Source organism: Crotalus tigris, unplaced genomic scaffold (genome assembly GCF_016545835.1).
Source record: "Crotalus tigris isolate CLP2741 ecotype Arizona unplaced genomic scaffold, ASM1654583v1 scf7180000024368.101380, whole genome shotgun sequence".
NCBI classification, from domain to species: Eukaryota; Metazoa; Chordata; class Lepidosauria; order Squamata; family Viperidae; genus Crotalus; species Crotalus tigris.
The window spans coordinates 4,637-17,752 of NW_024100537.1; the positions used below are offsets into that span (position 1 = coordinate 4,637).

At 45.6% G+C, this 13,116-nt stretch overlaps 1 protein-coding gene across 1 annotated transcript; it reads right to left on the reverse strand.

Moving 5' to 3' along the window:
• Positions 1 to 7,964: 7,964 nt before the first annotated feature.
• On the reverse strand, positions 7,965 to 10,166 carry LOC120301117 (GPI-linked NAD(P)(+)--arginine ADP-ribosyltransferase 1-like). Its single transcript, XM_039327821.1, has 3 exons — positions 10,098 to 10,166; positions 8,228 to 8,565; positions 7,965 to 8,052 (listed from the first exon to the last, which is right to left on the reverse strand). Exons 1-3 carry the CDS (start codon positions 10,164 to 10,166, stop codon positions 7,965 to 7,967), a joined length of 495 nt encoding a protein of 164 aa, XP_039183755.1.
• Between the last annotated feature and the right edge of the window lie 2,950 nt (positions 10,167 to 13,116).

The window sequence follows — 13,116 nt, forward strand, 5'->3', positions numbered from 1 at the left end:
TTTGGATGCCCTCACAATGTCCCACACGGCAGATTTTCTTCTTCACCCGCTCTCCTTTTTTAGACACAATCAAGATTTCAACAGCAGGAAGTGGCATTTTGTCAAGCGGAGAGGGGAGGAGCGCCACCTGCCTATCCAGCAACCCCTCCCCATTCGAAGAGGTGGACACTCCTCCTGCGGAAGCTGCTCCATTTCTACCTGCAAAGGTCCTGGGAAGAGTCTGATCAGGCACAAGACCTGGACCGTCGGGATGGTCGGCGTCTTCATGGTGGCTCCTGAGAAAAGATAAAACAAGGAGGAGCCACAGTTGCATGTAAACCCCATGCACAAGACCTGGAAGGTCTTCTAGTCCAGCCACTGCTCAAACATTGCCCCTACACCATTTCAGACAGCTGGCTGTCCAGTCTCTCCTTCAAAGCCAAGAGGCAAGGTCCGGAAAACCCACCCAGAGACAAAAGGGTTCTGTCGTCAGGAAAGTGAAGGCTTCCCTGGGCCATGTCCGTCAGTCAGGTTATCGTTGGAGTCCCTTTGTGGTTGCCAAATTGTTGAGAGAATCGGTTCGGGTCCGTTCTTTCTCCCAATCCGGGAGAGGAGCGACGAGTGAAAATCAAGACTCAAGGCAAGGTGCTTATGAAAAGGGGGGTTCCCCTTTATTTCCCAGTAACAGCAACAAGGCTGTTCTTGGGGGCCGCTAGTAAATTGGGGGGGGGGTTGGTGAGTTTTTATATATTTTCAGTTCTTTATCGATGTATGGATATCTGTTCTGTCCACAATACTCTAATTGGCGTGTAAAGCCCACCCAGCATCTTAATAAAATGTTGGTTGATTTAAGGCGTACCAATGAAGGGGTAGCTTCGTCGCCAAAGGTTGAAACGAGGGGGTCCTGGGGGTTCTCTAAGCTTGGTGGTTTTCTTGAAGACCTTTCATTCCCAAACTAGAGAACATCATCAGTGTTAGAAGAAAGGGGAGGGTCATCCTCCTCCTTCTTCTCCTCATCTCCAGAAACCTCGTTCCCTTCTACCACTGATGAGGTTCTCTAGTTGGGTCCTGAAACGTCTGCAAGAAAGCCACCAAGATCTGAAAACAACCCCACAGTCCTTCTCCTCTTCCTCCTCCTCCTCCTCCTCCTCCTCCTCCTCCTCCTCCTCCTCCTCCTCCTCCTCTTCTCCTTCTCCTTCTCCTTCTTTCTCCTTCTCCTTCTCTTCCTTCTCCTTCTTCTTTTTTATTCCTATGTTCTGTTCTATTCTATGCTATTCTGTTCTGTTCTGTTCTAATAATAATAGTAATAATAAAGTTGGAAGGGACCTTGGAGGTCATTGAGTCCAACCCCCTGCTCAGGCAGGAAACCCTACACTATTTTAGACAATTGGCTGTCCAGTTTTTTCTTAAAAACTTCCAATGTTGGAGCATTCACCACTTCTGGAGGCAGGTTGTTCCACTGGTTGATTGTTCTAACTGTCAGGAAGTTTCTCCTTCTGTTCTATTCTGCATTCCATTCTATTCCTGATTCCTGTTAATTACATTCCATAATGCTCTACTGTACTCTACTCTACTCTACTCTACTCTACTCCATAATCCATTCCATATTCCTTATATTCAATATTGCATATTGCATATTCCATATCCCACTCCATTCCATTTCCTATCCCATCCCATCGCATCCTATTCTATAGTATCCTATCCTATCCTATCCTATCCTATCCAATCCTATGATATCCTATGCTATCCTATCCTATCCTATCCTATGCTATCCTATTATTTATATTTTCTATTCTGTCCTGTCCCGTCCCATCCCATCCCATTCTACTCCACTCCACTCCACTCCCTTCGATTCGATTCGATTGGATTGGATTCCATTCCATTCCATTCCATCCCGTCCCGTCCCGTCCCGTCCTGTCCCATTCCATTCCATTCCATTCCAGTCCATCCTTATATTTTCTATTCCGTCTTGGCCTGTCCCCTACCGTCCCGTCCCATCCCTTCTCTTCTATTCTCTTCCATTACCTTCCCTGCCCTTCCCTTCCACTCCACTCCACTCTACTCTACCCTACTCTACTCTATTCTACATTTTTCTTCCCACGTGGTTTGACCAGTGGCCCCCTCCTCCCCCAGTCCAGAGGTTTCCCACCAGAGCTGGAGCGGGGAGACCCGGGGTGCTTGCTCGCCCCATCCTCCCGGTGCTCCCCCATCACTTTCCTTCTTGGACGGTGCCCTTCCTGCCCCGTTGGCAGCCACTCGGGCAGGGAGGGGCCAACGAACCACTTCTGAGGAAGCCTCTTTGTGGCAAGGTGACCACAATCCTGCAGTGCATAGAAGGGAGTTGCGTCACCTGATGTCCCCAGTTCCTTGTAAGTTGGACCCCAGGATGGGTGGTGGAATCATTAACGGTCGCTCCCAGCATTGCAGTTGGGTGTATCCATCGCTTTAGGGTCCCTGCTTTATTCCTGGGAAGGTCTGAGGAAGCTCCGGCGATGATTCCCGCGCCCTGGTGTTTTGTAACTAATTAATAAATAGATAAAAATGGCAGATGTGATTTTTGATGCACTCTAGAGGTTAAAAGATACACCTGGTGTTAAAGGAGCTCTCCAGTTGTGGCCAATATTAGTAGAAGGAAGTAGCCAAAAGGATGCAAAAAAGACAGAAAAAGAAACAGTGAATATTCATGTAAGTCTAGTTGGGGAGAACAAATGTGTATGTGAGCGCCGTGAGGCTACCCCACAAATACACACTGCCCCCCCTTGCATATCCTGTCATTCCTTCATGTTAGATCGTCCCCTGCTTGAGCAGCAGGTTGGACTAGAAGACCTCCAAAGTCCCTTCCAGTTTCTATTCTATTCTGTTCTGTTCTGTTCTACATTCCATTCCATTCCCAATTCCTGTTGATTCCATTCCACAACACTCTGCTCTGCTCTGCTCTATTCCATAATCCATTCCATATTCCTTATATTCAATATTGCATATTGCATGTTCCATATCCCACTCCATTCCATGCCATTCCATTCCATTCCTTTTCCTATCCCATCCCATCCCATCCCATCCTATCCTATCCTATCCTATCCAATCCTATCCTATCCTGTCCTATCCTATCCCATCCCATCCCATCCCATCCCATCCCATCCCATCCCATCCCATCCCATCCTATCCTATCCTATCCTATCCTATCCTATCCTATCCTATCCTATTATTTATATTTTCTATTCTGTTCTGTCTCGTCCCATCCCGTCCCATCCCACTCCACTCCACTGCATTCTGTTCCATTTTGTTCTGTTCTACATTCCATTCTATTCCCAATTCCTGTTCCATCCATTCCATAATGCTCTACTCTACTCTACTCTACTCTACTCTACTCTACTCTACTCTACTCTACTCTATTCCATAATCCATTCCATAGTCCTTATATTCAATGTTGCATATTGCATATTGCATGTTCCATATCCCATTTCATTCCATTCCATTGCATTCCTTTTCCTATCCCATCCCATCCCGTCCCGTCCCGTCCCATCCCATCCCATCCCATCCCATCCCATCTCATCCCATCCCATCCCATTCTATTCTATTCTATTCTATTCTAGTCTAGTCTATTCTATTCTAGTCTAGTCTAGGCTAGTCTAGTCTAGTCTAGTCTAGTCTAGTCTAGTCTAGTCTAGCCTATCCTATATTCTATTCTATTCTATTCTATTCTGTTCTGTTCTGTTCTGTTCTGTTCTATTCTATTCTATTCTATCCTATCCTATCCTATCCTATCCTATCCTACCCTACCCTATTATTTATATTTTCTATTCTGTCCTGTCTCGTCCCATCCCATCCCGTCCCACTCCACTCCACTGCATTCTCTTCTGTTCTGTTCTGTTCTATATTCCATATTCCCTTCCCTTCCATTCTTCATTCTTTGCTTCCTCCTTAGTTTGACAGATGACCCATTCTTCCCCCAGCCCAGGGGTTTCCCACCAGAGCTGGGGGCTGGGGTGCCACCACAATTGCTCGCTTGCTCGCTCCTCCTCGTGTCCCCCCCCCATCCCTTTTCTTCTTGGACGGTGCTCTTCCTGACCCAATGGCCTCACCTGGGTTGCCCTCTCCACCATTGGCAGCGGCTCGGCCGGGGAGGGGCCGACGAAACACTTCTGAGGAAGCCTCTTTGTGGCAAGGGGACCACGATCCTGCAGTGCATAGAAGGAAGGGAGTTGCGCCACCTGATGTCACCACTTCCTTGTAAGTTGGAGACCAAGGTGGGTTCGGGTGAAATGCGCCAAGAAATATCTGGTGCTTTTTTTTTTTTATCTCTGCTTTTATTCAGGGGATTGAATTGCTTTATTACACTCCTGCAAGAGGCCGAGAGCTGCCCAAGTGAGTTGGGTGCTGTAGAAATTTATATTTAAAAAATCAGAAATAATAGACCACTCCATTCCACTCCACTCCGTTCCGTTCCGTTCCGTTCTGTTCTATATTCTTTTTTAATTCTATTCTATATTCTATTAATTCTATTCTATTCTGTTCTATTCTGTTTTATTCTACTCCATATTCTTTTTTAATCCTATTCTATATTCTATTCTATTCTATATTCTTTTTAAATTCTATTCTATGTTCTATTAATTCTATTCTATTCTGTTCTATTCTATTCTAAATTCTCTCTTCTCTTCTCTTATCTTCTGTTCCATTTCCCATGTTATATATTACATATTACATTCTATATTTTCTATTCTATTCTATTCTATTCCATTCCATTCCATTCCATTCCATTCCATTCCATTCCATATTTTCTATTCTATTCTATTCTATTCTATTCTATTCTATTCTATTCTATTCTATTGTAATAATAATAATAATAGTAAAGTTGGAAGGGACCTTGGAGGTCATCTAGTCCAACCCCCTGCTTGGGCAGGAAACCCTACACCATTTCGGACAAATGGCTGTCCAGTCTCTTCTTAAAAACTTCCAGTGTTGGAGCATTTACTGCTTCTGGAGGCAAGCTGTTCCACTGATTAATTGTTCCCACTGTCAGGAAGTTTCTCCTTAGTTCTAGGTTGCTTCTCTCCTTGATGAGTTTCCACCCGTTGCTTCTTGTCCTGCCTTCAGGTGCTTTGGAAAATAGCTTAATTCCCTCTTCTTTATGGCAGCCCCTGAGATATTGGAATACTGCTATCATGTCCCCCCTTGTCCTTCTCTTCGTAAAACTAGACATACCCAATTCTCGCAACCGTTCCTTATATGTTTTAGCCTCCAGTCCCCTAATCATCTTTGTTGCTCTTCTCTGTACTCTTTCTAGAGTCTCAACATCTTTTTTACATCGTGGGGACCAAAACTGGATGCAGTATTCCAAGTGTGGCCTTACCAAGGCATTGAAGAGTGGTATTAATACTTCGCGTGATCTTGATTCTATCCCTCTGTTAATGTTGTTGTTGTTAATTGCGAAGTCGTGTCCGACCCATTGCGACCCCATGGACAACGTTCCTCCAGGCCTTCCTGTCCTCTACCATCTTCTGGAGTCCATTTAAGTTCACACCTCCTGCTTCAGTGACTCCATCCAACCACCTCGTTCTCTGTCGTCCCCTTCTTCTCTTGCCCTCCATCTTTCCCAGCATTAGGCGCTTCTCCAGTGAGTCCTTCCTTCTCATTAGGTGGCCAAAGGACTTGAGTTTCCACTTCATGATCTGGCCTTCTCAAGAGCAGTCGTGGTTGATCTCTTCTAGGACTGACCGGTTTGAACGCCTTGCAGTCCAGGGGACGCGCAGGAGTCTTCTCCAGCACCATAGTCCAAAGGCCTCCATTCTTTGGGGCTCAGCCTTTCTTACTACTTACTTACTTACTTACTACTCTGCTCTACTCTATTCCATAATCCATTCCATATTCCTTATATTCAATATTGCATATTGCATATCCCACTCCATTCCATGCCATTCCATTCCATTTTCTATCCTATCCTATTCTATCCATTATTTTATTTATATTTTGTATTTTGTCCCGTCCCCTCCCATCTCACTCCACTCCACTCCATTCCATTTCATTATATTTGATTCCGTTCCTTTCCCTTCCCTTCCATTCTATTCTATTCTGCCTTCTCTCTCTCTCTCTCTCTCTCTCTCACACACACACACACACACACACACACACACCTCACTTCCCTGGGTGTAGAATATTAAAATTTGAAGGTACTTACCTCTTTCCGAGTGCATTTTGAGCAGAAGACTCAAAATCGCCTTTACTCCCGTTTCTCCAAATGGGAAAGGTCCGGAAAACCCACCCACAGACAAAAGGGGTCGGTCATCAGCAAAGTGAAGGCTTAACCCGGGCCTGATCCTTTGGTCAGCTTAGCTTTGGAGTCCCTTTGTGGTTGCCAAATTGTTGAGAGAATCGGTTCGGATCCGTTCTTTCTCCCGAGCCGGGAGAGAAGCAGTGAGGGAAAAACAAGATCCAAGGCAAGCTGCTTATGAAAGGGAGCTTCCCTTTGTTTCCCAGTAACAGCAACAAGGCTGTTCTTGGGGGGCAGCTAGCAAATTGTGTTTGTTGGTGAGAGAGTTTGTAAATGTTTTTGAGTTCTTTCTTAGCAATGTATGAATAGCTGTTCTTTTCAGAATTCTTTTGAGTCAGAGCCATTTCCTTCAGAGGGCCCAAACTAGCCTTTTCATCAGCCAAACAATAGGGTTGCCTTCCAAACTCCCCAGTTAAAGCTGCAAATTGTCCAGAAGGACGCAAATCTGGTTGGAAAAGGAGCAGATGCAACCTACGGTGAGCTGCGTCTGTCTTTCCTCCCGTGTAACAAAAACAAAGCTTCTATTGCACACCAAAGATTTTTATTGCTTGGTTTGTTGATTCCCAATACAATCATCCCATATCACTTGTACCCAATCCCTGATCCTTGCACCCTAGAGAAAGACTGCACCCTCCCCAAATAAATGGCTTTTTTGTGTGTCGCACTTGGTCTCCTTCCGAGGGACACCTTCTTCCTCGATAGCCAGGTTTTCCGAGGCTTCTTGGAGACCCAAGGGTGCTCCAGGTCCAAAGCAGACCCCACAGAAGGAACGGCCTCCCCGTTGGAGTTTAGTGACCTACACCCGTGGAGACAAAAATGGGGTGAGGGGCAGCAAGGTTAAAGTGACAGCAAGTGAAATTTTTATTCATTTTATTTATTCATTCATTTTTATCCTTAGCCGAGAGGCCTCGTCTGTGACCGGAATGCTTTCGTTTGATACCACTAAAAAAGAAGAACGAGAAAACCAAGAAAAACGCAGCATGGTTGCATCAAGAACAATCACGACCTGGATGATTGAGCATCGTAGACATTTGGTCCATGTCTGGGACTATCTTGGTTCTCCAGCAGCCCCAGATAATGGCTGAGGTGCTACCGGGATCATCTGAACCAGGGGTCCCAAAATTGTGGGCCGCAGCCCACTACCGGTCTGTAACCTATTCACAAGTGGGCCACATGAGTGGCTGGCATGCGCATGTGTAAAGCCCCACTCATGCAAGCATCACAGGTGCTCATGGGCTCACTTGTTTGAGCATCATGGGTGCTCCTGGTGCCACTCACGTGAGTGACGTGGGCACTTGGGGTCCCATTCACACGAGTGTCACAAGCGCTTGGGACCTCACTTGCGTGAGCATTGTGAGCACTCGGGGGCATCACTCGTGTGAGTGTTGTAGGTGCTTGCAACCCCACTCATGCGAGTGCTTGGGGCCTCACTAGAGCGAACGTCATCGCTACTCTCCGCTCCAGTCGCATGAGCAATGGGTGCTCATGCACGATTGTCTGTGCACATACTTGCCTCTCCCATGCAACCATCCCCTTTCCCTCCCACGCCTTCCTCCCCCCAGCCACCAACCCGGAACAGTTGGGGAGCTATGCTCTGATCCCCAACTTCTCCTCTCTTCCAGCCTCTTACCTTTCAGGGTCTCACAGTTGAACCGGCTGGAAACACCTTGGGACTTCAATCTGATGGCGACCCCCTTTAGGGTCTTCTGGTGGTGGGTCACAACGAACGTCTCGTACGGCGGGATGAGAACTTCCCTTTCGTGCGGGTAGTACGAGAGGTCATAAATGGGCACTCCATGACAGGTCTTGATAGAGAAGAAAGTGTCTTGGCCAAAGCTTTTGGCCTTCTCTTTGACCAAAGACGAGGAAGCGAACTGCCCGAAGCGGACAAGCTGTTTTGAGTGGACTTTGAAACTGATCCCCTTTACCCCACGGAAGACCTCATAGCATTTGCCTGTGATTTTCCTGGCCTGAACAAACCTGGTTAGGAGGAAGAAGAAGTCCTTGAAGGCAAAATGAGTGTAAGAGTATTTCGATTTCCCGGCATCACGGACGGCGTTGTTGAAATCACGGTACAGGCCCCCGCCCATTGTGTAAGCCACAACTGCAGTGCCGTAGATTGGTTTGATTTTGCTGACACTTGGTCCAAGTTTGGCCCAGTAGCCTCTGGCTGCATTCCAGATCGACATATATTTCATCGGGATGGGAAGGTATCCTGGCTTCTCCACCTTGAACTCCTTCTTGGGGTGGCAGTTAATATACTGGTCATCCACGGAATTCTTGGACATGTCGAGGGGAATCTTTTTGAGACACGACACCTGTGCGGTAAAAGAGAAGGTGCGGAAGGACATTCAGGAATGAAAAGAAGCCAATGCTGGGTGAAACCAGGCTGGCCCAGGTGCCTTCTTCAACCCCCAAAAGAGCACAGGGAGGACGGAGTCCCTGTGGATTTTACTCCACTCTTCGTTACCAACTCTAGGGGGCGCTGCTCATTTCCATTTCCAGGCCCTTGAACCCGTGCCGTCCAAAGACATTTCCATGGTCATGAAGTCATGGAGCGCTGTCACATTCCTACCAAAGTGGTACCTATTCACCTACTCTCATTTGCGTGTTTTCAAACTGCTAGGTTGTTAGGAGCTGAGCTGAGGACAGGAGCTCACCCCCTCTTGTGGTGCTCGGGGCTCGAACGAAATTGTTTACGTTCCCCCAAGTGCTCCCAATCCCCCTGAGCTTTACGGATATTCCCATAATGCAGTGGTTCTCAACCTGTGGGTCGGGACCCCATTTGGGGTCGAACGACCATTTCACGGGGGTCGCCAAAAAACACAGTCCGCCATTTTTTCCCCCTTTTCCTTAGCTGTGCTACTCCCTTTTATTCTATTGGCTTTTGAAAGCCAATAGAATAGACTCTCTTGAATAGAGTCTAATTCTATTGGCTTTCAAAAGCCAATAGGAATTGTCCAGGCTGTCTCTGCCCTGCTGAGCCCGCCAAAAGTCCCATTCTGCAAACGGTGCTGCACCAGTTGAGCAGTCCTCGACTTACGACCGGTTGAGTAGTCCTCGACTTACGACCGGTTGGGGGTCGCGGCATTAAAAAGGTTGAGAACCCCTGCCATAACGTATGGAATTACAATGTGAACAACAGTAGTGGGGTTCAAAGATGAGAACAACCAGTTCTCTGTGGGGATGCCACTTCTGGATGTCCTTTCTGGGTCTGGGCAACAAAAAAAATTAGCTCCCGGTTCTGCCGAACCGGCCGAATCCCACCACTGGTTAACAACAACAATGACAACAACATTAACAATAACCAATGAAGCAATGCTGCCATTCCACATGTCGCGGGAATCTCGGAAAAGCTCAGGAGGCCTCAAGTGGCCTCCACGACTTTCAGGGAGAGTACTAACGACCAGAGGACTGTCAGGGAAAATATATCCTTTCCTTCCCCGCCATTCAGTCCGAACTGAAGAAGCTTCTTGGATGTGAAGCGAGACGGCTTCAGAGAGAAACTAAGTCCGGTTATGAGCCAAAGGGAGAAGACGCCAAGGTGGGGGGACCTCGTGGTCTCTGTGGCTCTGTCTGGAGGGACCCTGCTCCCTGGCTTCGGCCAGGTTTAGATGCCCTCACAGTGCCCCACAGGCAGATTTCCTCCTTCACCCTCGACAAGGACCTGCCTCAACCCGATCTCCCAAGAAAGCAGAACTCCTTTTTTAAAAAAATACAATCAAGATTTCAACAACAGGAAGTGGCTTTTTTCTCAAGCCGAGAGGGGAGGACTGCCCCCTGCCTGTCCGGCAGCCCCTCTCCAGTCGAAGAGGTGGACGCTTCCACGGCTGAAGCTGCCCCCTTGTACCTGCAAAGGTCCGGTGAAGAATCCGATCAGGCACAAGACCTGGACCGTCCGGACGGTCGGGATCTTCATGCTGACTCCTGAGAAAAGATAAAGTGAGGAGGAACCACAGTTGTGCATGAAACCCACCCGTGGCCTTCATAAAACATCCAACAATTTAAGGGTTGAGCAAGAGACCCTTACAGAATCGTAGAAGGGACCCCGGAGGTCTTCTAGTCCAACCCCCTGCTCAAGCAGGAGACCCTGACAGAAACACAGAATGACAGAGTGAGAAGGGACCTCGGAGGTCATCTAGTCCAACCCCCTGCTCAGAGAGGAAACCCTATACCATTTCAGACCAATGGCTGTCCTGTCTCATAATAATAATAGTAATAATAATAATAATAATAATAGGAACGTCTTCCATCCTGCGACGAGATCTGTAATACCATCAAACATCCACATCTGCCTATCCCAGGTCCTGGGTAAGGACTCGATAGGTAGACAAAATGCCAAATCCAGTCTGAACATCTAGCTGACTGTGCAATGATCGATGATAATAACAATAACAATAACAACAACAACAACAACAATAACAACAATAATAATAATGTCAAGCCCTGGAGGGCTTGACATTCACGAGAGGGAAGGTGGCAGACCAAGGGATCTTACTCAAGATCCCGGTAGGAGAGTTGACAAATAATAATAATAATAATAATAATAATAATAATAATAATAATAATAATAATAATAATAGTACCATCAAGCATCTACATCTGCCTATCCCAGGTCCTGGGTAAGGACTTGATAGGTAGACAAAATGCCAAATCCAGTCTGAACATCTGGCTGACTGTGTGATGATCCATAATAATAATAATAATAATAATAATAATAATAATAATAATAATAATAATAATAATAATAATACAGGCCAATTACCTGCTTATTACAGGCCAATTACCTGCTTACCAACAACTTTCAAATTACTAACTGGTGTAGTAGCTGATGCAGTGCAACAGCATCTAGTTGAAAACAATCTCTTTCCACCTGAGCAGAAAGGAAACCGCCCCAATAGCAGAGGAACAAAAGATCAACTCCTAATAGACAAAATGATCTTGGAAAACTGCAAGAGAAGGAAGACCAACCTGAATGTGGCATGGATTGACTACAAAAAGGCATTTGACTCTCTGCCACATGATTGGATAATAAAGTGCCTAGAAATAACAGGAGTCAGTAGAAACATCAGAAAATTTGTGCAAAGATCGATGGCACAATGGAAGACACAGTTGCAGATCAATGGTGAGAGGCTGGGAGAGGTTAATATCAAGAGAGGAATATTTCAAGGAGATTCATTATCACCATTACTATTTGTTATTGCACTGTTTCCTCTGTCAACAATACTGAATAACTCAGGACTTGGCTATCAAACATCAAAAACATCGGCCAGACTATCCCACCTCCTTTATATGGATGATCTGAAGCTGTATGGAAAAACATCATCTGAAATAGAATCGCTGCTCAACACTGTCCGTATATATAGCCAAGATATTGTAATGGAGTTTGGCTTGGACAAATGTGCCACACTTACTATCAAATAAGGAAAAATAATGAAAACTGAAGGAATCAAGATGCCCCACGAAAATAACATTAAGAAGTCTGGATGAGGAAGAGTACTACAAATACTTGGGTATCCTTCAAGCTGACAACATCAAGCACACTGAAGTCAAGAAAAAGATTAGAGGTGAATACATCAAGAGAGTGAAGAAGATCTTAAATCCAAACTCAATGGAGGAAATACCATAAAGGCAATCAACACCTGGGCAATCCCAGTCATTAGGTACACAGCTGGAATAGTGGACTGGACTCAAGCAGAACTAAAAGCAATGGATAGGCAGACCAGAAAAATAATGACAATGAATCATGCCCTTCATCCACGCAGTGACATTGATAGACTTTATCTACCAAGGCAAATAGGTGGGCGTGGAATGCTACAAGTACATCAGATGGTTGAAGAAGAAAAAATGGCTTTGGAAGAATATCTGAAGAACAATGATGAAGATGCACTGAAATTAGTATATCAGGAAGGCTTACTAACTACTGGAGAGACCAAACTGGCCTACAAGAAAGACCAAATGAAGAACAGAATAGAGGCATGGGAAGACAAAGCACTACATGGCCAATACATGAAAAAAATAGCTGGGAAAGCAGATAACAATAAAACCTGGCAATGGCTAAGAGCAGGAAAATTGAAGAAAGAGACCGAGGGACTAATTCTGGCTGCACAAGACCAAGCCTTAAGGACAAATGCATACAAAGTCAAAATTGAGAAGACAGCAACAGACAGTAAGTGCCGCCTATGCAAAGAAGCTGAAGAAACAGTGGACCACTTGGTAAGCTGTTGCAAGAAGATTGCACAGACTGATTACAAGCAGCGGCATGACAAAGTAGCAACAATGGTGCATTGGAAGATCGGCAAAAAATATCATTTGCCTGTAAGCAAAAATTGGTGGGATCATAAAATAGAGAAAGTCATAGAAAATGATAAAATTAAACTGCTCTGGGACTTCAGAATTCAAACAGACAAACACCTGCAACAGAACACCCCAGACTTAACAATTGTCGATAAGAAAGACAAAAAAGTCTGGATAGTGGACGTGGCAGTGCCTGGAGACAGCAGAATAGACGAGAAGGAAATGGAGAAGATAACAAAATACAAAGACCTACAAATAGAAATAGAAAGACTGTGGCAAAGGCAAGCAAGGGTAGTACCAATAGTCATAGGCTCCTTGGGTGCAATCCCAAAACAACTGGAGCACCACTTGAACACCATTGGCATTGACAAATTCGCCATTAGTCAAATGCAAAAGGCGGCCTTATTAGGAACTGCTTCCATCCTGCGACGATATCTGTAATACCATCAAACATCCACATCTGCCTATCCCAGGTCCTGGGTAAGGACTCGATAGGTAGACAAAATTGCCAGATCCAGTCTGAACATCTGGCTGACTTTGCAATAATCCATAATAATAATAATAAAAATAAA